Source organism: Mirounga leonina, unplaced genomic scaffold, assembly GCF_011800145.1.
Source record: "Mirounga leonina isolate KUSES-001 unplaced genomic scaffold, KU_Mleo_1.0 Mir_92, whole genome shotgun sequence".
Classification (NCBI taxonomy): Eukaryota; Metazoa; Chordata; class Mammalia; order Carnivora; family Phocidae; genus Mirounga; species Mirounga leonina.
The window spans coordinates 16,529,257-16,556,797 of record NW_023270852.1 but is presented as its reverse complement, the minus strand read 5'-3'; the positions used below and the strand labels follow the sequence as shown (position 1 = coordinate 16,556,797).

At 53.7% G+C, this 27,541-nt stretch overlaps 1 protein-coding gene across 1 annotated transcript in view; it reads left to right on the top strand.

Annotated features, from left to right (window-relative positions):
* LOC118004023 (guanylate cyclase D-like) overlaps positions 1 to 26,562 on the top strand; it is a 41,239-nt gene extending 14,677 nt beyond the window's left edge. Inside the window, exons 8-20 of the mRNA XM_034995145.1 lie at positions 552 to 570; positions 686 to 735; positions 3,197 to 3,373; positions 3,609 to 3,765; positions 4,043 to 4,192; positions 7,525 to 7,673; positions 10,795 to 10,958; positions 11,391 to 11,583; positions 18,119 to 18,293; positions 19,286 to 19,384; positions 20,216 to 20,310; positions 22,106 to 22,191; positions 26,272 to 26,562. Coding sequence (XP_034851036.1) covers positions 552 to 570; positions 686 to 735; positions 3,197 to 3,373; positions 3,609 to 3,765; positions 4,043 to 4,192; positions 7,525 to 7,673; positions 10,795 to 10,958; positions 11,391 to 11,583; positions 18,119 to 18,293; positions 19,286 to 19,384; positions 20,216 to 20,310; positions 22,106 to 22,191; positions 26,272 to 26,380 — 1,623 coding nt within the window. The 3' untranslated portion in view covers positions 26,381 to 26,562. The remainder of the gene's footprint in view (positions 1 to 551; positions 571 to 685; positions 736 to 3,196; positions 3,374 to 3,608; positions 3,766 to 4,042; positions 4,193 to 7,524; positions 7,674 to 10,794; positions 10,959 to 11,390; positions 11,584 to 18,118; positions 18,294 to 19,285; positions 19,385 to 20,215; positions 20,311 to 22,105; positions 22,192 to 26,271) is intronic.
* Positions 26,563 to 27,541: the final 979 nt, after the last annotated feature.

Below are 27,541 nucleotides of genomic sequence, written 5' to 3'. Positions count from 1 at the left end.
TTTTCTTTTATGCTGAAAGGAGGCTTTAATGATGTACACAGCGTGTTTTGTCTGCTCCTCTGAGTTAGCTGACGGGCCGTGGGTGCGGCTGAGGAGCCAGAAACCCATCAGTGACAGGGGGCAAAGGGCTGAGAATGCAGCTAGCTCTGGGCCAGGCCGGGGCGAGGACAGAGCCACATCCCAAAGCTTCCTTCTCACCCACCCTCCCCTCTCCTACAGGTCCTGGGTCACAGACCGCCCTCCCCAGCCCCAGTCACTTCCCAGGCTTTGGGGTGTCATGGGTGCCTGAGGCCTGCAGAGTAAAGCTGACCTTGAGACTGGGAGCTCACATGCTTTATATGCACCAGTTGTTAGCCTTGCGTTGTGGGTGGGGGTCTCATCTTCACTTTCTGGAGCTGGAACACGAGGCTCAGGGGACCAAAGTCACTTACGCAAGGTCACAGAGCTAGACAGTGGCGGAGTTAGGACTGAACGCAGGTCTGTCAGCCAAAGCCGGGCCCCTGGCTTCGCCCCACCAAAGGGAAAGTCTAACTTTGGTTTCCGCTGGCTAGGCTCTGCCTGGCTCGGAGCGTACAGAAAGGATACATTTATGGGGAAGAAGCTGAGGCCCAGAAACACCGAGGGATTTACCCAAGGCCACCCAGCTGGGGACCAGAGACGGTAAACTCTTGTTCTTCCTTAACAGGGAGAGTGGCCCCTGAGCTGCGGCCCAGCTGTCTCAGCCTCCTGAGAAAGGTAGGGCTGCAGAGGGGGTGGGGGGCGGGCTGTGGAGCGGGTGCTGCCAGGAGACCCCTAGTGGTATGGAGTGGGCCCCACTCAACATAGAAGCTTCTAGCCTCCGGAAGGAGTCCTTCCTATAGTCACAGTCTTGCCCTATGGCCAACCCCCCAACCACTATTATACACCATCACTGCCATCTTCACACGCCAGCATCCCTGAAGTCACGTCACCACCCCAACATGGCCAACACCACGACCACCAGGGACACAGTCCCTTCCATCAGTATCATCAACACCCTCGAAGGACCCCATCCCCTGCCCTCCAACCCTCCACCCGTCCACCCATTTATTCACTGTGTACTGAGCACCACCTATGTGCCAGGCCATGTTCTGGGTTTGGGGGTACAGCTGTGGAGAAGAGGGACAGGGCTCCTTCCTTCAGGGAGCTTCCAGTCACTTGTTCATCACTAACCACATGAGCCCCTTCACTCCTGAGGTTGCCACCATCCTGAGAGGCACTGTGGGCTGGAGGACAGAGCACAGGATTTGAGTCAGGAGGGTCCTAAGGAGAGTTCTGCCTCCATGAAACGCTTAGCTTTCCTGTAAAATGGAACTAATGAAGTCCACTCCTGGGGAAGGATGAGGATTGGAGAGGACATATGAAATAACCTAGAACTGTCCCTGCTCAGCAGTGTGCCTTTGATAAATGGTGAATTTTATTATAATTATTTCCCACATGACCACCACCTGAAATCCAGTTTGGAAAGATTAAGTGACTGGAGGCGAGGGTAGGCATGTCCTGGTGGGCATCTTGCAACCAGAGTGAATAGATGTTTCTTAAAAGGAAGAGTCCTAGATGTGGTCAAATAAGTTTGGAAATTGCTTGAGTTAGCCATCGGGCTTTTCAGAACCTTCACTATGTTCTGGTTATCTGTGACCGCGTAACGAAATGTAGTGCTTTCAAACAACAATCATTTTTATGATATGCTTGCGTGGGTAGGAAATTTGGGCAGGGCTCAGCTGAGCGTGGTTGGGAGCCACTCAATGGTATTAGGCTTTAAATGGGCTGTCAGAGGTTGGCAAACTATGGCCCACAGGCCTGTTTTTATAGAAAAAGCTTTACTGGAACTCATGCGCATTCCTTTACATACTGTCTCTGTCAGCTTTTGCCCTCAGATGGCCGAGGTATTTGTGACAGAGACCGTATGGCCTGCAAAGCATAAAATATTTATGAACTGTACTTTTGCAGAGAGTCTGCTGACCTCAGGTCTAGAGGGCCTACAATGGCTTTACTTACACACTTGGTCACTTACACGCGTGGCAGGGCATTTGGAAGAGTGGGCTTAGCCAGACCTGACTTTCCACTCTGTGTAGTCTAAGGGCCTCTCCACGTGGTCTCTCCAGCATGATGACTCTGCGTAGAGGGACTTCTTAGAGCCATTCAAGGCCCCAACAGAGAGGGCTCTAAGAGACAGAAAAGAGAAGCTGCCAGTGTCCTAAGACCCAGACTCAAAATGCACAAGACCACTTCTACCATGTTCTGTTGGTCACAGCCATCACAGAACTCGCTCAAAGGGAAAGGACAGATGTCCCGCCTCTTGATATCAGGAGGGTCAAAGGATGGAGGCCATTCTCAACTCACCAGATATATTAGTATGATTGTGACTTACATTCAGGTCTCCCCCACTTAGTTGACCCTTGAACTGTTTTTGTGAGGAGGTCCACACCAAACCCATCTCTCTTGCTTGGACAAATGTTAGCATTGCTGGTTGGGTTGGAGCTCTCTGACCTGCTGGGCAGCCATCAGGGAGGCTGTTTTCTTCTTGAGGCTGATCCCTTCTGGTCTTCTGCCTCTCCTCATCAGTCCTTGAGTCTTGGGGGGAGAGAATGTACAGTTTACAGGTACATGGTGCCACTTAGGTTGGGGAAACAGGCTTAGATGCCTATACCATGGAGTTGGCTACAACTTACTTATTTACCCACGACATTTCCACTCAGTTTTTCACCTACTTATTCATCGGTCCATCATCTGTCCATCTATCCATCCATCCAACCATTCAACCATCCATTTTCTATCCATCCATCCATGTATCCATGCATCCATGCATCCATTCATCCATCATCCATCTATCCATCCATCTAACCATCCATTTTTTCACCCATCCATCCATACATGCATCCATCCATCCATCCATCATCCATCATCTATCCATCCATCATCCATCCATCTATCCGTCATCCATCCATCCATCCATCTATCCATCCATCCATCCATTTATCTATTCACCCATCCATGCATGCATCCATCCATCCATCCACATATCCATCTTATCTATCCATCCATCCAATATTTCTGGTGTCTCTCTGTGCTCTGCCCTGTGCTGGGTGCTAAATACTGGAGGCCCAGATGTGGGTTGTACCTGGTCCAGCCTTCGACAAGCCCCTGGGGGCTGCTACTGTGCCCATTGCCCCAACAGATGCGGGAGCTGAGGCATGAGAATGTTGCTGCCTGCCTGGGCGTCTTTGTAGCCCCTGGGGTCAGTGCTTTGGTGCTGGAGCACTGTGCCCGGGGCAGCCTGGAGGACCTGCTGCGGAATGAGGCTCTGTGGCTGGACTGGACCTTCAAGGCCTCTCTGCTGCTGGATTTGATCCGTGTGAGAACCCTCCCTGGGTCTGAAGCTACGGGGGCCATGGGGAGGGCAGGGAGACAAGAGATGCTCAGATTTCCAAGACCTGGTCTCTTTCCACTTTGTCTAAGAAAAACTTGAACAGTGTGGGAAAAGGTGAGAGAAGGCAGGAAGGGTTTTTAGGGTCTGTGGGATTCTGAGAGGACCAGGGGCCCCTTTCATTCATCACAGGCCTTATGGACCACCATTATGTCCACTCCAGGGCATGCGGTATCTGCACCATCAGCATTTCCCTCATGGCCGCCTCAAGTCCCGAAACTGTGTGGTGGATGGACGCTTTGTTCTCAAGGTCACTGACCACGGTTATGCAGAGCTCCTGAATGTTCAGCGGGCTCCTCGCCCCCGGCCAGCTCCAGAAGGTCAGCTCAGGGGTAGGCAGGGGCCTCCAGTAGGTTCTGAGGCCTCTGTTTCAATTGGATGCTTATGAGGCAGGGGGAGGGGGGAGATGTCCAATCCTTCAGCACCTCCCGTGGTGTGACCTTGAGCTGCCTCCAGCCCCTTGCCTGTGAACGGGGGAGAACAGAAGCACCTACATCCTCCTGGGCAAGGACACCACACGTGTGAAGCGTCCGCCCATCTCGGCCCAGCTTGGGGGTCAGTGGGTGAGGACGGTGTGGCCCTGCCCTGTGACTGCAGAGCTGCTATGGACGGCTCCGGAGCTGCTGCGCATGCCGGGGGCACCTGGGCGGGGGACCCTCAAAGCAGACATCTTCAGCATCGGCATTGTCCTGCAGGAGGTGCTGACGCGAGGCCCACCCTACAGCTCCTCGGGGCTCTCCGCAGAAGGTACAGCACCCCTGTCCTCCTTCCTCGGGCTTCCCCTGGCTGGAGTCCCCATGTAGTTGGGGAGCCCTGTGGCCATCAGGAAATCCAGGCCTGGGAATAACCACACAGACACACTTGGCCTGGTTTGACTGTGAGAATTGAGTTTCTTTGGCTTAAGCCAGGCAGCCTTCAGCAGCTCTGCCAAAATGTCAGCTGACCAGCTCTGGGGCTAAAGACATTGGTTTCTGGGAGAAAACCTCCACCCCCTTCTGCCTCTTCCAGGGTCATTGCGGTGTCTGTGGGCGCTCATGCCCTAAACAGCCCCCTTGCTTAGTGTCGACTCTGTGCTCATGCAGACCTCAGTTTTCCCCAGCTGTGTCACTAACTTACTACACGACTTTACACAAATCACTTCCCCCTCTCTGAGCCTCAGTTTTCTCATCTTTCAAATGGGGATGAAATAAAAAATGGGCCAGACATCTGGCCCATGTCGGATGTGGCTAAGCCGCTCAGTATCTGGGGGCTTGCTTCTCTGTCCAGGTGGGGCTCCTTCAAAAGCATCTCATCTCCTTCAAGGTGTGCAGGATCCTCACTCATACCTTCCTCATCATCACCTGGTCTTAGACATTTTCTTCTCTGACCCCGGTGCCAGGGCCCAACTTCAGAAACATTTCCTCCCGCTCTGTGTTGTTCTTCTAGCTGTCCCCCTGCTGCCTGTGTCCAGTCCTGGGGACCTGTCCCCACAGACAGCCTGGCATCTCAGCCATAGTGCAGGGCAGCGACGAAGCTGAGCCCTCCATCCCCTCCCACCCCCAGTGGATAATCTCATTCAAGGGAGGCCTGGCTCACTTCCTTTCTCCACCAAAGCACTGCTCAGTGAGTAATGAGCATTCCAGGCCCCAGATTTATGAGGTGGAGGAGTGGGAAGGAGAGGGGCCTTTGTCAGGCCATTTGTTTAACACTCCTCAGCGGCCTGGCCCCCCACATTTGCCCGCCAGGAGAGGGGAGACTGGCCAGATGGAGTGTGCAAGCCAGGCTGCCAGGGCACGGCCCCTTGGGCCTGGACTTCATGAGGTTTTAGGGGAAGGGACCAGGCCTGGAATCCTTGGATGGTCACCATTGGATTGGGCTGTCAGTCCAGGGCCTGCTCCTTCTTGGGCGGGGGGTGCCCTCCCTGGTCTCAGGGAGGAAACGCAAAGAGCACAGGTACTGGGGGACACTGACCTAAGTCTGAAATCCCTTTCAGGGTCTGAGCCTCAGTTTCCTCATCTGTAAAATGGGGACCAAACATGGTCTGGCCTGGACACAGGCAGCAGGGGGACAGCTAGAAGAACATACTTGCCTCCCAGAGTGGTTGTGAGGATTCAGTGAAATTCTTTACACGAAGTGCCTGGCCCCTGGTGGGCACTCTATAAATAATTTGCCTGAGTGGTTTTAGGGATGTGCTGATGGGGGACCCCACATTCTCTCCTGACTTCCCAACGTGGAAGCAGACCCTCCTCGCTCTCAGAAATAATATCTTTTCAAGATCTTGTGTGTGTGTGTGTCTGTGTGTGTAGGGGGGCACCTGCAGCTTCCAGAATAATAACTGCCTTATTCCACTGGACAACCTTGTGAGGGGGTAAGGGCATTCTTTTGGGATAATTGATTGAGGCTCAGAGAAGGGAAGGGACTTCTCAGCGGGAAGCAGTGGGTCCATGCTCTTGCCCTCAAGTCTCCATCCGTGGAGCACATTCCCACAAAGCTGGATGGGCAGCCCCCTCCCGCAGCCACGGACATGGCCCCTCAGTCACGGTGATGCGGTGCGGACTGGGTGTGGGCAGCGCGCCTGGCGTGGTGAGGGAATGCGAGACCCGGCCTGGCCTGGGCTGGTGGCTTTCAGCATGTTCACGTACGAGGACTCCACTTTAATGTCACATGCTACTATTTGATTTTTAATATCCGCTCACCGAGACAATACCCAAAGACAGAATCTGCTCTGAAATCAGCAACACTTTGAAATGGATTTGTATTTTATTCATCCCAACACCATCCGAATACTTTTTGAAAAAGAGTTGTACATGCGTGTGTGATGTATTATTGATTCCATCTGCATACAGCTTTCCAGACCCTTTACCCAGAGGCCCTCAGGGTCTGATGCCTGCAGGCTGGAGGCCTCTGGGCAAAGAAAATCATGCAGGAGGAGATCAGGCTCAGATCTAGAGTTTTCTTCTTACCAGCCCTGTAGCTGTGCGTGAGCTACTTCACTCCCAGGACCCTCAGTTTCCCTATCTGTAAAATGAGACTCATGGCCTGTCCCCAACCAGGGGGCCAACAAGGAGCGGGGAGGGGATTGCAATCCAGAACGAAGCTTCTTCTCAGTGCCATTAAGGGCCCCCGCCTCCTCGGCCAAAAGAGGAGGGTCCTAGTCCTCCTCAGGGAGTAACCAGCTGTACCCCTCAGCCCTAGGAAGTCTGTACTATTTTATGCCCTTTTTATACATGAGTAAACTGAGGCTCAGAGAAGTGACATAACTTAGAACGTCAGTGGGGGATCTAGAAGTCCCCTCCTGATCTCAGCCCCACTTCCTCCCAGTGCCCTTGTGAATCTCTCAGCTCCCCCAGTGTCCCCAGTAGCTTCCCGAGGTGGAGCTTTTTTGAGCAGTTGTTAGATGGGGAAACTGAGGCACAGAGTGATGGCAAGTGGCAGAGCCAGAGCTAGAACACTGATCTGTTGGACCTCGACTTAGTCTGGTGGTCTTTATTACAGGGAGTGGGGATGGGAAGATCATGGCAGGGGCTGTCTTGGGAAAATAATAATGATGATGATAATGAAAGCAGACAGTCTTGTTTTTTACCCCGGGAACTGGCACCAGAAAGTCTCCAGGTGACAGGGCTGGTGGAAAGAGCCACAGCGTCAAGGTCTCAAGCACATCGGTGAGCATTGCTGGCCAGCAGCAGCAGCTGGCCTTGGGGGTGGGGGAGAGCCTGCTAGGTTCTCTCTTTCCTCTGCACCCCTCTTAAGAAGGCAGTTTATTAAGCTCATTTCACAGATGGGAAGACTGAGGCTTAGAGAGATCTCTGTCTTGTCTACCATCTCCTGGAGACGTCGTAGCAGATCCAGAATTCAAAACCTGCTCTTCCAGCTCCTAGCGTGAGACCCTTTCTCTGGTCACATCCTGGGCAATCCTGGGTCCACTGGCCAGCATGCCTTGGGGTACAGAGCAGGGGATCCAAGGAATACCCTCAGGGCCCGATCCCTGCACCCCCAAAGGCCTCCCCTGCCTTCTCTCTCAGGACCCGAGGCCAACCCCTTCCCATGAGCCTTGCTGGGGACCACGAGCCCATTATGCACATGGCATGTGTTTATTGCAGAAATCATCAGGAAGGTGGTATCACCCCCTCCCTTGTGCCGGCCCCTGGTGTCTGCTGACCATGGGCCACCAGAGTGTATCCAGCTGATGGAGCAATGCTGGGAGGAGGCTCCGGAGGACAGACCCAGCCTAGACCAGATCTACACCCAGGTCAGTGCTCCCCAGGCCAGTGCTCACACGAAATGGCTCATCAGTTCACCTCACTTTGCCCAGTGGGAGCCAGACATTACCGCTGGGGCCAAGAAATCCTATGTAGTAAGGGTGCGCAGGTCAGCACCGCCATTCTTTTTTTTTTTTTAAGATTTTATTTATTTGACAGAGAGAGACACAGCGAGAGAGGGAACACAAGCAGGGGGAGCGGGAGAGGGAGAAGCAGGCCTCCTGCTGAGCAGGGAGCCCGATGTGGGGCTCGATCCCAGGACCCCGGGACCATGACCTGAGCTAAAGGCAGACGCTTAACAGACTGAGCCACCCAGGCGCCCCCAGCACCACCATTCTGGAGGGCTGGGCCTGAGGTCCAGCCTCTGAGGAAAACTTTCTCAGAACCCTGGGTTCCAGGGATGTTTGTTGAGTGCCTTCCTAAGTGCCACGCCCCATGCTAAGTGTTATGCTCACTTCATTTAATCCTTATAATAGCCCTCCAAAGAAGTACCCGTATTATCTTGGCTTCCTAGGAGAGAAACTGAGTCACAGAGAGGTGAGGGGCTCCCCCAAGGTAACTCAGGGAGCACAAGTGAGGCTGGAATCCAAACTCGGGTTTGTCTGTCTGCAGAGCTGGTGCTGGAAACCGCGACCCTCCCTGGGGCCCCCGGCACCACAGCAGAGGCCCTTTGTGGCCGTGGAGGCAGCCCTGGTGCCCCTTGTCCGTGAGTGGAATTTGTGAGGGGCACGGGTGCATCCCCGCCCCCGGCCTGCCTTGGGAACTGCAGCCGGAGGGGTGAGGCAAGCCCGTACGAGTTTGCAGGGCGGAGGTGGAGTGTGTGGGCCTGACTGAGCTGGCTAATGGCTCCCACGGGACCAACCCATCAAGCCTGAGGTGACAGCTTCGTGCCTCCCCTCCTACCCTCCACTCCCCAGCCACGGTGGCACGTTGCCAAGGAGAGGCTCAGCGAGCGAGAGGGGCGTCCAGACAGGTGATGAGGGAGCGAGATCTAGGAAGACAGACCGGAGAAATGCACAGGTGTCCTCCGGGAACCCTCCCCACATCCCCTGACTTCCCACACCCTCTCCCCACCTCAGCTCTGGCCTCAGGGGCAGTGTCCCCATCCCACAGAAATCTGGGTCTCAGAGGAAATGAGCTCTCAGTGGCCACGGTGAGGGCGGGTTGCAGAGCTAGGACCAGCAGCCAATTCTTCAAACACGAGCCTGGGATCTATCCAGGGATCAGAGACTGCGGTGGCCAGTGTCGGGTGACTGTGAGGAAAGATCCTGCCCAAGGCTCTGGGGCGGAGAAGGCAGGCACGGGCACGTGAGAGACAGCATGAGGGTGGGAACTGCATCACACTGTGGGGGCCAAGGGCCAGAATGCCTGCCTTCACATCTATACTTCAGTTCACCTCCTTGACCTTGGGCAAGTTGATTGCTCTGTTGAGCTTCAACCTCCCTAAAAGTTGCCCAGAAAGACGAACTCTGGCCCCACTTGCCATACTGGAGTGACCATCAAGTGAGAGAATGAAGTTAAAAACACGATGGTTCTCTGAGAGAGTGAGCGAGGCATTAGAGAAAGAACGCTGACCTCGAAGTCCAAGGGCTTGGGTTCATGTTCACTTGACATTGTTCTGGGAGTACCAGCTAATGCAATTAAACAAGAAGATGAATATTAGAAAGGAAGAAGAAAATGATTGCTATTTGCAAATCCTATAATTGTGTTCCTGGGCAACCCGAGGGAAACAATGGAAAACACATCCCAAATTTTAAAATAATTCAGTGGGGTGGCTGCTGATAAAATTAGCAGAGGAAAGATCTCAGTTTGAAAGTCAGTTCCACCTTTATGAGGTCCTTGGCAAGTATTTTACCTCTCATATCCTTTGCTTTTTCATTTGTATAATGGGGGCCTTCCTTGCAGAGGTGAGCTGCCCGTCAGCATTGTGTCCTTGGTGTCTCAAGGTCAGCAGCTGCCGTGCCACCCCGACTGACCTTTAAAGCTTGCGCCTCTGCTTTTAACGGGCAATACAAAGTAGGTGGGCATTAGGGGCTGCTGCCACTCCCCACCTTACAGATGTTTGGTATTGATGGAGGCTGGATATGCACACCTACACACACACACACACACGCACGCACACGCACACATGCACACACACGCATACAAATGCTAAGCTGCTGGATTTAGACAGGAGTGGACTCCTTCACTTTGACCATCATTAATTTGCGTCTCCCACGGACTGCACTTTGGAAAGCTGCAAACCAGATTGGGGAAGGTTCTAGTAAACCTCCTTAGGGAACACACTGCCATATTTCCTGCAAGTTTTTCATGGAACGTATGATTTATGACCACACATGAATGTCCTCTTATGAAGACCTATGTGAGTTATTTTTCTCTGTGCAGCAAAGAGCAGTAATTGTGTTTCTTTTGAACAACCACCTTAAGGCTCCACTGTCTCATGGACTCTGTGGATTGTGTAATCTCTATTTCCTTCTTTGCTTTGTTGCTAGGAAGCTCATATTCAAAATTGTGACCAACTTCTAGCATGCATTTTGCTGGACCAGAATAGCATGCATTTATTCTTCTTTGGTCCCAGTATCCTTACCTATGTATTATTTTCTTTTGTAAAAAAGTTTTTTTGAACAAGGAGAGAAATGGAGAGGTAGAAACGATTATATACATAAATAATCTACATACATCTTTTCTATCTACCCATCTGTTCATCCACCCATCCATCCTTCCATCCATCATATCTACCCATCTACCCATCCATCCATCCATCCATCCATCCATCCATCCATCCATCCATCTTTAAGAAGAACAAAGAACGTCTCTTCTACAGTGTTGTTGTGAGAACCAGAGCAGTGGTAATGCTATGCTGGGCATAGGCGCCTTTGTAAAGTCATCTCCCTGACTACCTGCTCATAGAGAACTAGCTCACTTTTCTTCCCAGCTGTCTGTGCTTTCTCTTGTTGCCGCCATCCCTTGTCTGTTCCATATCTGCTCCCCACCAGTGGAGCTCCTCCGGGCAGGGACTGTGTCTGCTTCGTTCCTGTGGCTGAGATTTCCAACCTGAGAGTGAGTGTGCTGACCTTCATGGATGAATTGAGATTTTTGTTCCATTTTCAGTTCAAAAGCATCAATCAAGGCAAGAAGACCAGTGTTGCTGACTCTATGCTGTGGATGCTGGAAAAGTATTCCCAGAACCTGGAGGACCTGATCCAGGAGCGGACTGAGGAACTGGAGCTGGAGAGGCAGAAGACAGAGAGGCTGCTCTCTCAGATGCTCCCTCTGTGAGTGGCCCCTTAGGACTTCATTGTGCCTCTAGTCTCAGTGGCTCTGAGCCTAGGACCTGGGAGAGAGTAAGTGCTCAGTAAATCTGGGCTCCATGAATTCATTCAATTTATTCATTGTTTATTTATCTAACATATTTTCACAGAGCCCTTATATGTACCAGGCACTATGCTGGGGTTTTAAGTATTAATTCTGCTACCTCGCTCCCTTGAGAGCAAGGAGAAGGTACAGTGTCCCCCATCTGACTTCAGAGGAAGTAAAGTCCAGAGAGGGACAGGTATTTGCTGGAGGGCAGCCAGCACACAAGCAGACCTGACCCAGATCCCCTGATGCTCAACCCAGGAATTTCCTCCCGAGATCCCTCCCTCACCTCCAAACTGTGGGAAGGGGGTCCTCCCACTTTGTGACTCTGGTCCTTCCCATTCCTTCAGGTCTGTGGCTGAAGCTCTGAAAATGGGGGCAGCTGTGGAGCCAGAGTACTTTGACCAGGTCACCATATACTTCAGTGACATTGTGGGTTTCACCATCATCTCAGCCCTGAGTGAGCCCACTGAGGTGGTAGGCTTGCTCAACGACCTCTACACACTGTTCGATGCTGTTCTGGGAAGCCACGATGTGTACAAGGTGAGGAGACCAGGAGGCCGGTATCGCATCCTTCCTTCCTTTACTGCTGTGTTTGTGTCATACATTCATTTCCGGTCATTTATCTGTGTGTTTTTATCAGTTAGCTATTGCTGTGTAACAAATAATACCGAAACCCAGTAGTGTAAAATTATAAGCATTTGTTATTGCTCACAAACCTATAGGTCAGCTAGAAAGTTCTCTGGACTCAGCTGGACCACTCATATATCTGTGGGCAGTTGTGGGTGAGATATAAAGTTCTGCTGATCTTGGCTGGGCTCTCTCACATCTCTGGAACCTTGAATGGGACAGCTCTAGCCCACATGGTCTGTCAACCTCAAGCAGGCTGGTTGGTATCATTCCCATGGTGTGGCAGGGTTCTGAGAGAGAAGGCAGAAACACAGAATCCTCAGGAGGTCTGAGCTGGGATTGGGCATGTGGCCATGTCTGACATATTCTACTGGTCGAGCAAGTCAAAAAGCCAATCCAGGGGCACCTGGCTGGCTCAGTCGGTAGAGCATATAATTCTTGATCTCAGGGTCATGAGTTTGAGCCCCACATTGGGCATAGAGTTTACCTGACAAAAAAGGCCAACCCAGATTCGAGGGGGAGAAAATAAACTCCACCTGTGCTGGGCAAGGGCCAACAGACGAGTCATCTCCTGTGCCTCCCCTCCGGGAGCTCTCAGTGCTGTAGATGAAAGAGTCAAAGTGATGATCAGGGCAGGCAGAGGAGGCTGAGCGGGCCCCCAATCCAGCTAGGGATAGATGTGTCGAGTAAAAAGCAAGAAAGTCTTCCTGGAGGAGGTGTTGTCTTCCTAGTGCTGTCCAGTCTGGGTATGGTTGCTCCAGGCAAGCCATGGGGGAATAATGTGCCAAAGCTTGAGCCTTAAGAGGATGGGCCTAGTGAGATGAGGAGTACTGAATGTGTTGAAATGGCTGGACATGAAGTGGGCCAGTGGTGGAGGGGGTGGTGGTTGGGGGACACTGGAGAGAGGAGCAGGGGCAGAGCTGTCAAGACCTTCCCTGATCTAGTCCCTGTGCATATCTCCATCCTGGGTTTGAGTCCCAGCTTGGCCACCAGCATCCGTGTACCTTCAGGCAAATGGCTTCCTCTCTCCGGACTTCCGTTTCCTCACCTATAAAACAGGAATGATGACCCTAGCCCTGGGGGGTTCACAGATGATGGGCGAATCCTATCCCTCTTGTAGGAGTGCTGTGTAAACTGAGATTGTAAAAGTGACAAGCGTCCTATCCCTCCCTGCCTGCTGTGGGGACCCCACCCCAATCCTGTCCCTTATTCTCATCCAGTTGCTGGAGGTCTTGGGTTGCTTCAGACACAGTGGGGGTGGGATGGGGAGGGAGCTCCCCAGAAACCGCCATACTCAGACTCCACTGGCCTTAGCCTTCTTTTGCGACCCACAGTCCCCTTCCAGCCACAGCCCTCCAGGGAAGCAGGGACAGGGGAGGGCCGGGCCCTGGGGTGGAAGCCAGGATGGACAGGAGGCCTGGGCAGGAAGTTTCAGAGACAGTCTGCTGATAGCGCTATGTACAGTATCCCAACAACAATAATTGCCAGTACTTATTGAGTGCTTACTGCATACTGGACACTAGTCTAAGTGCTTTATATGTACTATTCCATTTAACCATCCTAACAATCTGTGAGGTAGGTAGTAGTGCCCCTAATGTATAGAAGAGGAAATGGGTAAGTAGGGGCTTATCTAATTACGTATTTCCAATGGGATGGGATGTGGAGCTGAGATTTGAACTGGGGCATTCTGATCCCAAGACCCCCCCCTCCTTCGGGGGGCTCGCCATCCTCATGACATGGACATCCTCAGGAGAAAGCCACAGGTTCATAGTGGCCTACAAGACCCTCCAGGAACTGGCCCCACCTACCTCCCCAATGGTATCACTGGCCACTCCACGCAGACTTCTGCACCCCTCACACGTGCTTTGCTCTCGGAGCCACTAGGCCTCTGCACACGTGATTGCCTCCTCCTGGGACACTGCTCTCCCTCCTCCTCACCTGGCTCCCTCCTACTCATCCTCTGGTCTCAGGTTAGCCTCCTTCCCCTCCCAGACATGGTCAGGAGCTCCTGTGCGGTGCTCTCATAACTACCCCTAGATAGCACAGCCACACTTTATGGTTCGAACCCAAATCACTCTGTCCCCAGTGCTTGGCAATGTCCAGCGCATTGTAGGTCCTCTGGAAATAGATACTGACTGAGGAGCTCGCTGAAGCCCAGAGAGAGGAAAGTGACTTGCTCAAGGTCACACAGCCGGTACGTGGTAGAGCCAGGAATCTGCAATGCCTACCACCACTGTCCGGCTCTGTCCACTACCCCACACTGCCCCACACGGAGCCTCAGAGACCCGAGCCACCAACATTCCAAGAATGCAGCTTCCCTCCCGCTCCCTGCTCAAGAACCCGCACTCCTGCCCCGGCCCCTGGCTCGGAGTGTTGTCTCTCATGCTGGCTGAGTTTCCCTCTTGCTTCCAGAGCCGCCCTAGCCCCGTGGGCCCCAGGAAAAGATGCCTCATCTCTCATCTCGTCTTGCTGAGCCCCGCGGCTTTGATGTGCCCTGAGTCACCCCTGGCCTTGTCTTTTCCTCTCCTGCTAATCTTTTCTCACACATGTGTCCCTCCCAGCTCTGAATCATGCTTTCTGATCTGCTCTGAACCCTGGCCAAGAGGTCTGCATCTTTCTGGCAGAATGAAATGAAATAAAATAAGGCCTGCACACCCCTCCAGATGTGGGGAAACAGGCAGCCTGTTGCTGACGATGTGCAAGTGTGTCTCTCATCACTCACGCCATCTGCCTCGGTTTCCCCTCCATCCCCAGCAGGATCTGGTTACTGCTCTTTAATCCGGTCTGGGTTGGGAGGCAGCCAGGCGGTCATTTCCTGGTTCCGCTGGGGTTTGTGATCCCCTGCCAGCGCACCCTGGATGAGCACTTTATGGACGCAGCTCCAGCGCTGAGCCCATGTGGGCTACAGGGGCGGAGAGCACTTACCCCAGCCACTCAGCCCCTGCAGGTGAGACCGGCCTTGGCCATGCTGCCAAGAGGACCCTGAGCAAATCACTTGACCTCTCTGAGTCTCACGCTCCCATCTGTAAAACAGGGGAAAGTGCCTATGGCTTAGCATGGTTTCGCCAATCAAGCAATGTGAGAGGAAATGCTATGGCCCCTTCATTCACCAGCGTGATGCCAATGCTGCGAGGTGCTGACGCCTCCCGCTGAAAGCACGGAACGGGACAGGGGTCGGGGGTGGGGCCAGCGCTAGGTAAGCCTCTACAGAGGACTGGCCCAACCGAGGGACTATCACAGGGGATTTCATGAACCCTTGCAATGGCCCGCAGAGGCCGTATTCCTTCAGACGCAACACAGGCTCAGAGAGGTGAGTAACTAGCCCAGGGTCACACAGCAAGTCAGTGGTGGAGCTGGAATGCACATCTGTGTTTGCTAGTGTGGAAGCCTTTGCCCTCACTTCTCCTCTGGCTGTGTTCTCCCATCTGCAAAAGGACCACACCTGTGTCTACCTGTGTATACCCTTGCTTGTGGCTGAGTGCCCACGATCATAGGAGTCTTTGAGTGCTCATGATTATGGATCCAAGCTCCTAGACAGTGGGGCTTGTGCCTGGTCACCTTTCTGTCACTGGAGTTGTAGGGGTGATTACTAACGACACCAAACTCTCCCAGCTCAGGTGGCCGGCAGATCGAGGGCTACAGGTCAGGGTAACAGCTTAGAGAAACCACCATGCTCCTCCTCCCCAGTCTGGACCTTGGGTCACCCAACTAAGGCAGCGCTGGGTCCCCAGAGCAGACGTACTGTCCCCGTACTGTACGCTTGGCGGCTAGAAGCGGGGCCAGCGCGCTGTAGGTCTCCGGGGCTGCCTCCGGGAGGCGGGGCTGCCCGACACGCACATGCTGACCACGTGCTGACCACGTGCAGGGCAGTAGCAGAGGGAAACCCCACACAGCAGGCATCGCTCCCCAAAACAGAGAGGGAATGGAACCAAGCCTTGTGTATCAAGAGGCAGCACATCATACGGGCTCTGGCGCCGGACTGACCAAGTTCAGATCTGCACTGTGACGTTGGCAAGTGACTTAATTCTCTGGCCCGCCATCCCCCTGTGAGTTGGTAGGATTCTTGTGAAGGTCTAATGCGTTGATATTTGTGAAGGGTTTGGAACAGCGTCTGGCATGTAATAGCTGCTATCCAAGTTCTTAAGCATTTAGTCCTTCCAACCTTGCCAGGCAGATCACGGGTTCTTCCTCCTGTAGGGAAGAAGTGGGTGGGCAGAGGGAAAGCTGGGCCTCACTCCTATTTTTCCCTCCTGGGGCACGGGGGTGGGAGGTCTTTCTCCTCTGTGGAAAATGTACACAGAGGGGACCAGCCATGTCCCTGACTCCTGCCACATTCACCACCAGCCCACCAGCGCTGGGTGGACAAGAGCAGGTGATGGAGAAGGAGGGGGAGCTCACAGCCCCGAGGAGGGAAGCATCTGGTGACCTGGAAGATTTTACGGACTCGATGAAGTGGGAGCTGGGCTGATGGAGGGCTTGGATCTCAGCAGACAGGGACCGAGAGAGAGCATTTGAGGCAGAGGGGCCAAGCCATCAAGCAAGCACTGAGTGTCTCTGCGGACGGCAGAAAGGTTCCCGTTGGCGGAAGCATGGGGCACCAGGAACAACGGTTAGGAATTAGTCAGGAAATTCTGTAAGTAATGGGAGTTCCTGATTGCCAGCCCACTGGGAGCAAATTATCTAAACAAAATGTGGCATGATTAGGGCAGATCACTGCCTGGTGCTGGGGTAGAGATAGATAGCCTGGGTGGGGGAGAGGTTTGGGGGACATAGGGAGTAGGGCACAGTCCACAGCAAATGTGGGAGAGATTTATTGAATTACAATGCCCCCTTTGGGCAGGGGATGTATTATTATTATAATTATTATTGCCCACCGGGTGCTGAGGGAGAGCAGACGTGCGGCGCCAGAAGGACAGCTCTGCTCCCCAGGTCCAGGAGGTATTTGCTGGCTGCCGGAGATGCAGCGCAGGAACTGGGCTCTTGAGCCTGGAGAGGGAAAGACTTGGGGGGGCGGTGAGGTAGCGTCACCTTCTTCACCTTGGCTGGCCTGGCCGGTGGCAGAGAAAGCCACAGTACACATCTGGGTCCAAACCAGAGTTACCTAGAGGAAGAAGCAGCCACCTCTAGAAGGGGGGACTTTCCTATTAACAGATGCAAGCAGGCCAGGCCAGCCACTGAGGAGGCAGATGGGAGGCCTTTAAAGTCCCTCTGAGTTCTGAGATTCTGGGATTTTTTCATCTCCAACACCATCAGCCAAGGAAATGGTGATGATGATGATGGTGGTGGTGACAGAAGTCTTCATCCATTGAGCGACTATAATGAGCCTAGTTCCTTTAAAAAAAATTTTGGGGGGGTGCCTGGGTAGCTCAGTCATTAAGCGTCTGCCTTTGGCTCAGGTCATGATCCTGGGGTCCTGGGATCGAGCCTCGCATCAGACTCCCTGCTCAGCGGGAAGCCTGCTTCTCCCTCTGCCCCACCCCTGCTCATGCTCTCTCTCAGATAAGTAAATAAAGTCTTTTTTTTTTTTTTAAGATTTTATTTATTTATTTGACAGAGAGAGACACAGTGAGAGAGGGAACACAAGCAGGGGGAGTGGGAGAGGGAGAAGCAGGCTTCCCGCTGAGCAGGGAGCCCGATGCGGGGCTCGATCCCAGGACTCTGGGACCATGGCCTGAGCTGAAGGCAGACGCTTAACGACTGAGCCACCCAGGCGCCCCTAAATAAAGTCTTTTAAAAAACTTTTTTTTTAGGTAACATACAGTGTAATATTAGCTTCAGGTGTAGAATTTAGTAAGTCAACACTTCTGTACAACACCCGGTGCTCATCACAAGTGCCCTCCTTAACCCCCATCACCTGTTTCACCCACCCCTCCAGCCACCTCCCTTCTGATAACCAAAGCCTAGTTCTTTCAATACTTTATCTTTAATGTGCAGTCCACCTAAGAGGAAACTGAGGCTCGCACAAGTGAAGTGGTCTGCCCAAGGTAAATGGCAGAGCCAGGGATTGAACCCACGTTTATATGATTCCCAAACCTACATTTTGTCTAGTACACCTTGGAAGGCATACTAGGTGTACTTACTTACAAACGCCCCCCCCCCAGGGGGTATATATGCGTATCCAATACGCACGTGCTCCTCTCCAGATGAAGGCCTGATCTGTCGCTGTGGCGTCGTGCAGACGGGGTGCCCAGGTCTTGCTGCCAGCTCACGGCCTGGGGCGGGAAGAGACCAGATAGGCACGGTCCGCTCCACTTCAGACCAAGGCGATCTGAAGTGTGCAGATCTAACTGTCGCTAGCGCGCCTGGGGCGGGAGGCCCGATAGGGACGGCACTGTGGGCCAGAGATTTGAGGGGCGGCTCAGGGCTCCCCAGAAGGGCCTTGTGCGGGCGCTGGGGCGGTCCAGCGAGGGCGTGCTCTTGCACGGAGTGTGAAGGCTGTGGCTTCTAGGTGGAGACCATCGGGGATGCCTACATGGTGGCCTCGGGGCTGCCCCGGTGCAACGGGAGCTGGCACGCGGCTGAGATGGCCGACGTGGCCCTGGACATCCTCAGCTCTCTGAGGGGCTTCCAGATGAAGCATGCGCCCGACGTGCCCATTTACATCCGCGCTGGCCTGCACTCAGGTACAAACTGGGGGCCGTGGGGGCGACGGGCCAGACCGACTTGGGCTGGGGCAACCCCAATGGTGTGCTTCTGGCATTCTGAGATTCTAAAGCTCTACGATAGAAAATTTGACATTCCTCTTTTTCTTCTATTATTTGAAGGTTCTGAGATGTTGTAAGTCAAAGAATCTGTGATGCTCAGTTTCATTCATATATATACATACACGCACATGTTTTGTCTCAGCCTCTGTCAGAATCATCTGAGGCTGTGCCGGGGAGCTGATAGTCTGATGGAAGAGGCAGGACAGAGACCTTCTGTGGTTATGCCAACAACGAAATGTTGCTGGGATGGGTCTAGGAGAGACCGAGGGGTCTCTAATACATGCTTCTCAGGGCCCCACCCCTTCCTCCCTCCATGGTTTCCCCTGTAGGATAAAATCCAAATTCCTGCCCCCCTCACAGCCTCCCAGGCCCTTGCTATTCCATCCAACCTCATCTCCCATCACTTCCCCCCTTGCCACTCCAACCACGCTCAGCTGCTTGCCACTTCCCACAGACAGGTGGGCTCTCTGCCTCTGGGCTCCTGCCATTCCCTGCCCACTCATTCTTTCATCCTCCAAGACACAGCTCATGCACCACCTCCTCCAGAAAGTCCTCTGGGCTGGGTCAGACCCCCATCTCTGGGCTGGCACAGCTCTGATGCTTCCATCTGACAACATTGATCACAGCTTACATGCCCCCCCACCACGAGGCTGGGAGCTCCCCAAGAGCAAAAACTGGCTCTGATTTATCTGTGTCCCCCTACCCCCGGCCCAGAGCCTGGCACAGATATCATCTCTTCTCTGGGTACAGTTGGAGACTCCATATAGCTTCATCTTCACCCCCAGCTGGAGCCCAGGAGGTGGGGTAGAGACAGCAGGGGTGGGGGCAGCATGGGGAAGGGCAAGACTGCCATGGGAGCCTCTCTTGGGTCCAGGACCCCCTGGAACTCACTGGGCACATCTGAGTTTCAGGGCCCTGCGTGGCAGGGGTCGTCGGTCTCACCATGCCCAGGTACTGCCTCTTCGGCGATACTGTTAACACTGCATCCCGGATGGAGTCCACAGGGCTGCGTGAGTGTCTTATATTTCTATCTTGCCTGGGTGAGGACTCTCAATGACCCCGGCAAGCTGGCTATTTGAAACAGTGCTTAGTAACCAAACCACCACCTGGTGGCAGTGTACCTTAGTTGTCAGTAAAACAACTACATGGAGATAATGTATGTCACTGGTTCTTCTAACTTTCCATGGGGCTTTTGTGGTGATCTCATGGGAGAAGACAATGACTTGAGAGGCAGGAGGCCTGGGTCCTAGCCCTGTCTGCCACTGGCTTGCTTGGTGTCCTCGAGCAAAATACTCTTCCTCTAGGCCTTGGTTTCCACATCTTTATGACGAGGAGACCCCTCTCAAGTTTTTAATGCCATTTTAGGCCCTTGCTGGCAGCAGAGGCCACTCTGATGGCTTGGTTAGAGCAGGTGTAAAAGTTGGAGTCTGCTTCTGGCTACGGAAGTCGTGTGCTCCCTAATGTTGTTTGGTACATATCCTGCATGACTAGAAGTGGTGGCCCTAGTGGGGAGTCTTGCTCTTAAAAGAAAAATAACAGCTTATCTGCTCTGACTCAGCCTTCATAGACTTCCCTATAAATGAAAATTATGTTCCTACGTGTTCTGACTTCATCTTGAGTTCCTCTGAACACTCAATCTATGGAATCTGCTTTTCCTCGAGGCCTCTATTTTAGTGACCAAGTCTACCAGAGGGACAGGAAGGTCAGGTGAAGGGTGTTGTAGGAATCAGAATTGTGTGCATTACTGGCTGGCACTGGGGCTGTTACAGGTCTTAATGATATTACTAAACACCAGGTATGCTGCCACCAGGTGGTGACTTGATTGCTACATTTCTTGTCAGCATACAGAATTCACGTCAGCAGAAGCACAGTCCAGACACTGCTCAGCCTGGACGAAGGCTACAGAATTGACATCAGAGGCCAGACAGAGCTAAAGGTAGGGGAAGTTTCTTTCCTGGAATTGATGGAAAAATCCCCCCCCCCCCCTGCCAAATCCAGTTTCTGTGGGGAGCTGGAGAGATTCTTACTCATTTGACTGATAGAGAAGGAAATACTCTGTCTGTAGTCGAGGATGGACCTGATCACCTGTCCTCATCATTCCCCAAATTCTAAAAATAACACTTCTTCCTGGGAACCACTCCCTCATTGACTCCTCATAGGAAGAAGGGCCAGGATCGAGAAGTTACTTCTACTGATAACATACCTGGGCAGTAGGCTGGTGCCCAACATTAACATATTTATTGCCACAGCAATCATGAAAGAAGGCTCAATGTCCCCATTTTATAGTTGAGGAAATGAAATTAGGCAAAGTGATTCATTCAAAGTCACATTAGCTTGTATCCCAGATCTGATGTCTCTAAAGCCTGTGCTTTCTCATAACATTGTCGGGTTCCTACTCATCCCTCAGAACCCTAGAGCAGATCTCACCTCTCACGGAAGCCTGCCCTGACCCAGGAACACCCATCTTTTTTTTTTTTTTAAGATTTTATTTATTTATTTGACAGAGACACAGCGAGAGAGGGAGCACAAGCAGGGGGAGTGGGAGAGGGAGAAGCAGGCTTCCCGCTGAGCAGGGAGCCCGATGCAGGGCTCGATCCCAGGACCCCGGGAGCATGACCCGAGCCGAAGGCAGACCCTTAATGACTGAGCCCCCCAGGCGCCCCTGTGAACACCCATCTTCCCTTTCCCCAGTGGTAGCTACCATACCTTCTCTAGGCACCCACCACTCCCACGACCTCCTTCTGCTGCTGCAGGGGTGACACTGGGTGATACCTGCCCATGAGCACCTCTGCGTTCTTTTTTGAAATGTTAACATTCAATAAAGGTAATGGTTCAGTGTTCCCGTGAGTGAGTGACTTTTCTTCCTATCGCATTTCCTCTCATTCCCCCCATTCCTCAGGTACAGACAGGCCTGGTGGTTAAGACCGGAGCAGCCCAGACATTTAAAGGCCCAGAACTATGACCAGGCCCTAGAAATTGTGTGCTCGGTGGAACTCACCTCATTACGCTGTGAAATGTCAGAGCAGGAGGGTACAGCTCAGAGAGGAGCAGCAACTTGTCCACAGTCACACAGCCTGTGAGCACTGGCATATGTGGAAACCTTTACTATGGAGGTTATGGGAGAGTGAGCCGGAATAAGTCTTGTTTGGGGGAGTAGGCAAGAGATGTCCTGAGGAACAGAGGATTCTGATGCCAGAGGGGAATGCAGAGAGGGGGGCGGGGCCAGCACACCAACCACAGTTCTTCAGGATGGCCTGGGAGCTCCACGGGGCAATACCCATCCGTGGCCAAATCCATAGGCCAGCCAGCCCTGGCCCCAGTGACCCTAATGCCCCCTCTACTCCTAAGTTCCAGGCAGCCGTACCCCCATCTCAGGCAATGGGGTCCTTCGACAGTTTGGGAAAATCACAGATCATAGCATCTTGGGATCTTAGCATTCCAGATCTGCTGGTCATAGAATTCACGATTTATTATTCAGTTACTTCTCTAAGAGATAAATATTAATGCATGTAATCCTCACAGCAACTCATGAGGTACTGAGGAACAGAGAGGTGAAGTAAGTTGGCCAAAGTCACACAGCTAGCCAGTGATGGAGCCAGGATGTGGACCCAAACAGTCTGGCTCCCGGCTCCAGGCTGCTCTGCACGGAGCTGTTCGGAACTGTGCCCTTTCCTCCCGCCTTGCTCTCTGCCTGAGAAGCTGTGCTCAATCCCCTTTCCTCTCTCCTCCAGGGGAAGGGCGTAGAGGAGACCTACTGGCTGGTGGGGAAGGCAGGCTTCCGTGGGTCCCTCCCCACACCTCTGGACATCAAACCTGGGTGAGTAAGAGGAATTTCCCCCAAAGCTCAGCCTTTTTTGTTTGAAGTTTGGTTTGTTCTTTTTCTGATTATAAGATTATCACCTGCCCGATGGGGAAAACGGAAAATACACAATTCTTTAGCGATTAAATAGTCACCTCTTCCCACTGTTGAGAGACAGCCTGTTGCTGACGCGTTGGTTGTGGATGCGGTCACGCTGCCTGGCTGGTCTCTCATTCTGATCTGTGCTCTCCATTCGGGTCAGAGCACTTCGGAAACACACATCCCTCGCGACAGCATCCGGAGCGCAACACGGGGCTGCGCCGCGGGGAGCTCCACCTGGCTCCTGGTGCTGCGCACGCGCAGTCTGCCCACTCTGAGCCGGGTCCCGGTGATGCGCTGGTAAAAAGTGACTGGGCGTTTGTCCCGGTTCAGACTCTTTCTGCAAATGAGGAATTTATAGATCAAAGGACACGCACATGTCAGGGGCCAAATGAGGCAGATCCTCAGAGAGCTTGTGCCTGCCTGGCACTTAGGCTCTTCCCTTTGTGTGACCCTGTGTCCTTCCCTGAGGGCAATAAGGGCGGGGTGGCGGGGGAGCTGTTTTGCTGCAACGTGTTCTTCTCGGGCAGGAGCCAGTCCACAGAGGGCCCAGGGCAGGGCGGCCGGGTGCTGCCAATGGCTGAAAATGACAGTTTCCTAGAAATGAGAAGGTCCTGGGGCCCAGGGGCCCACTGCAGATGTGGGGGCTGAGCCCCACTAGGGTTTTCTGTCATCAGAACTTCCGACTGGCTCCCCTCCACTCTTCCAGGACGGCCCCGCACCCAAGACTGCCCCCACCTCTCAAAGACAAGAAGTGTGTGGGATGCCCAGCACTGAAGCAGCCCAAGGGGCCCGGCTGGCGGGGCCGGGGCTACGGGCAGGGAGCTGCTCACGGAGGCCGTTTCCTCTGCACCTGCTGTCAGGGTGCCCCAAGGCCATCTCGAGTGTCCTCCCCTTGACACAGAGCAGAGTCCAGCACAGCAGGGCAGGGGAGGGGGCCGGTGGGCCCACACTGTGTGCCCACCAGGGTGCAGGACACACAGGGGCACCCTTTTTATAAGGCCACCCCAGCCTCGTGGGTGCAGAAGCAGCTTCTGCTCACAGAAAGGCTTCCACGCAGCCCAGGGTCCTTCCACTTCGCAGACAGTGTCTGTGTGGACAGTTTGCTGGGCAGCAGCGTGGGGTGAGGAACGCCGTGTGCCACGGCACCCTGGCTCACCCATCCGCAGGAGAACAGCTGTGGCCCTTCGTGTCCTTTCCTTGTCCATCAAGGTGCTCTGCTCCAGCCCGCCTCTCTTGGGTCTTACAGAGCAGGCCTCCTCCGCCCTACAGCCTTCCAGGTCCCGCCCCCGCCGGGAGCCGCACTTCTCAGAAGGCCTGTCTGCTGATGGTGACCTCACTTCCTCACCCACCACTCCCTGCCCAGCCCCCGCAGTCTGACTTTCACCCCCACGCACCCAGAAGACTCTGTGAAGGTCACCGGTGACCTCCATCCGTGTCACTAGATCTGCGGGCCAGTTTTATGTTCTCAACCCGACCCACAGCTCGGCAGCATTTCCCCTTTGCCCTCCCTCTTCCCAGAAATATGCCCCAGGCCTCCCAGCTGGGCTCCTTCCTCTCCAACTCTCCCTCCTCAGGCTCCCCGCCAGCCAGCCCCGTGCCTCTCCCAGACCCCGAAATGCAGGGGTTCCCTTCCCACCCAGACGCTGCTGACATCTATCAAGGGCCTCAGCCTGACCCCTCCTCCGGAGCTCTGGGATGTGGAGCGCTCGCTGTCCCTCAACAGATCCTTTTGGGAGCCCCACCTGGCAGCCTGGCCCACCTCCAGAGCTCTCTCCTCGTGGGTGGCCTCGCAATCCTCCATCTGAAAGGTGGAGGACGCCGTCCTGGAGTCCCCGGGGCTCTGCCTCCACCACACCCCCACCCGAGGGCTCCACCTGAGCACCTGTCTCCTGCCCGGGGCAGGGGCGGCTCACCACTCCCCCATCCACTGTGCCTCTCCACCCACCACCTGGCAGCCTGAGCGACGTCTTTTTTTTTTTTTCTTTAAAGATTTTATGTATTTATTTGACAGAGAGAGACACAGCGAGAGAGGGAACACAAGCAGGAGGAGTGGGAGAGGGAGACGCAGGCCGCCACGGAGCAGGGAGCCCAATGTGGGGCTCGATCCCAGGACCCTGGGAGCATGACCTGAGCCGAAGGCAGACGCTTAACGACTGAGCCACCCAGGCGCCCCTCGAGCAAGGTCTTAAGTACAACACGAACAGGATCCAAAGGAAAGTCCCCCGGTTAATACCCTCTGGTTCTCTCTACTGCTCTGAACCTCAAGATCAACCTCTTTCCTGCTACCCTGGAGGCCCGCTTCTCTGGGCCTGGGCCTGCCCCTGGCCTGGGCTCTCTGGCCACCTTCCACTGCACACCACCTGCTCAGGACCTCCTTGCTGTTACCTTAATACACCCTGAACGTCTTTCTAACTCAGGGCCTTTGCACCTGCTATCCCAGTACCCTGGCCCGTTCCCTTGCTATCCTGCAGTCCTCAGCTCTGACGCCGCTCGTTCGGCAGGCAGGCAGTTCAGATGTCATGCGCTAAAGGAAACCCTGCTGTCACCTCCTTCCCATCTCCCAGTATTACACCCCCATAGCACTTGCCGCTTCCTGACACTTCTTTTTGATTCCTTTATGAAACTTTCCCCTGCTTACATAAGCACCAGGAGATCTGGTCTGCGGCAGATGCACCGCAGGGCTTTCAGTGCCAGGAGCCCAGGGAAGGGGAGCTCTGAAGCTCCCGCTGGCTCCCATCAGGCCCTGGCCTACCCCAACCTAGGAGCGGGAATAGCAGGTCTGGCAACCATTTGTCATCCTGAGCTCGTCAGCTGATGACTTTTCCACTCCCCGATGGAAACTTTAGAAAGTGCTAGAAACGTTTTCATCTTCTTGGCTCAGGGAGGGAAGGGAGCTAAGATGAGTCCCAGGGAGTTCCACCTGACTTGGGAGCGTCCCAGGCCTTCGGGCAGGCGGGGGAGAATAGGCTCAGACCTAGCACGGAGACACACGGGACCCACAAACGTAAGTGTGCCTACACGTGTGCACACCCACATTACATCCGTCGTAGGCATCAGATACACGCACACATGGAAACGCCACCACATGCCCTCTTCGTACTTGGAGATGAGATCACAGACAGACCAACAGACACACATACACACGCACACACGGAATCTCTGCAGGAAGGGCTTAGGGGGACTTGGCTTGGAGTTGTCTGTAAGGCAGTTACCAAATTTTTACTTGAACTATATGCTCTAACATGAATTTTTTTTTAAAGTCAAGTTTTCTAAAGATGCTTTTATCCTCACTTGCTGTATTTGCCATACCTGTAGAAGTTATTTATCTTTATCTATTTGGGGGTGTTTGGGGAAGCTGGTGAAGATCAGGGGAAGGGGACACAAGGCCCCCTCCCATGTCTTGGTGTAGCCACAACAGAAGGGCCCGCAGAAGTGCCTTCCTTCTCATGTCACAGAAACACTCTGCAGAATGGTCCCTTGTCTTCCCTCTATCCCTGCCAACCAGGCTCAGAAGTGTCCCCTGCCAGGTTGATGTGAGGCCTTGGCTGTCACCCAGATCCTTGCTCTCTTCTCCACGCAAAGGTCATAACCCTAACCTACCCTCCTCCAGGCACATAAGGGAAGCAAGTAAAAAAATGAAAGTGTGTGCAGGGTGGGGGTCCAAGGTCCCTATCCCAGATATGCCTGGTACCCTAAAAGTCACAGAGCCCCTCAACCCATGGCATTCTGGCTTCCTAGCAACCATCTGGAGCAGGGGATGGGGCCAGCTCCCCACCTCCTGGGAGGCTGCTGGACACGAAGCCCCGCATGCACACGAGTCTACCACACTTCTCCTCTCTGAGCCTGGTCTGAGGATGCCCATGGTGGGTTTGCTGCGGGGAGCAGGAGAAGCCCAAGAAGCAGAGGGGCTCTTTGCAAGCATTTGGGGGCTCAAAATGCCCACCCCTGTTCTTCTGGGTGGTGGTCTTATTATTCTTGTTTCTCCTTTTCCCCTAGGGATCCCTGGCAGGACCTCATCAACCAAGAAATCAGGGTGGCATTTGCCAAAGCGCGCCAGAGCATGGCCAGGCCCGGGAGCTCGGGGAGGCCCTTTGCTGGGCCCTGAGAAGGAGGACCGAGGGGAGCAGGGGCCTGTGCCAGCCCCGAAAGTCTCGTGCCTAGATATTCCCAAACCCTCTCCTTGCTCCAGTCCCCACAAAGAATTCCCTTGCTGAGCAACCTGGCAGCCAACAGGGTACTCATTACTAAGTGCCCTAGAGCGATATTAATTGATGCATTCCAGTATGAATCCTGTGGGTAAACTTGCCGCTTGACACAAAAACAATAAAAATAGAAATATTCCCTCCCTTTCACGCAGTGCTTTGTTCCTGACAAATCGTTTGGACTCTGAGAGCTTGTTATCATAGAGCTTGTTATTCCTCACATCCAGAACACTGTTCCCACTGTACAGCTGAAGTGCCTGGGCCCAGAGGCAGGTGGCACAGCTGTCAAAGGGAAAAGCACGACGGGGACCAGGAGCTCAGGCCAGGCAGACGAGGGCCCCCGACATAGAGGGACTACCTCCTGACATCACCTCACGTCTCCGAGACTGTTTGTCATTTCTAAAATGGGTGTTGACGAAGCCCATGTAAGCCCTGTTCCTGAAACACTGTAAGTATGCTGCCTCCTTCCCTAACCAGCCTCACCCTCTGGGTATCTGTGAGCACCGTGCGGGGAGTCCAGGTCGCGGGCTCCCAGAATCTCAGGGGAAGGAAGGGCAGTGGAGTGATAATTCCTTAGTTCTTAGGAAAGTGAGACTTCTGTCTTACCGAAAAAAAAAAAAAAAAAAAAAAAAAAGCAAACAAATCCACAACCTACTCATTAGATTGGCTTCTGACATCAAAGAGTGCTCACCAAAGCCCCCGGGCTGGTTTCAGAGCAGGCAGACAGAAGCAGGTGGAATTCATTTCCCTGACTAAGGGCAGAGGGCCAGGGGCCAGGGGGCAGGTTCAGCCCTAAACAAACTTGTCCTTCTTCAAAAGACCCCTTGGGAAACAGAGCTGGCACTACATGGAGCTGGGGGTCATTGGAAAAATGTTTCAGTGGGGGGTGCGCTCGCAGAAGCTAGGCTGCGTGTGTGTGTATGCGTGTGTGTGCGTGTGTGTGGATGCGTGCATGTGTATGCGTGCGTGTCTGTGTGTGCGTGTGTGTATGCGTGCGTGCGTGCGTGTATGTGTGCGTGTGTGTATGCGTGCATGTGTATGCGTGTGTGCGTGTGTGCGTGTGT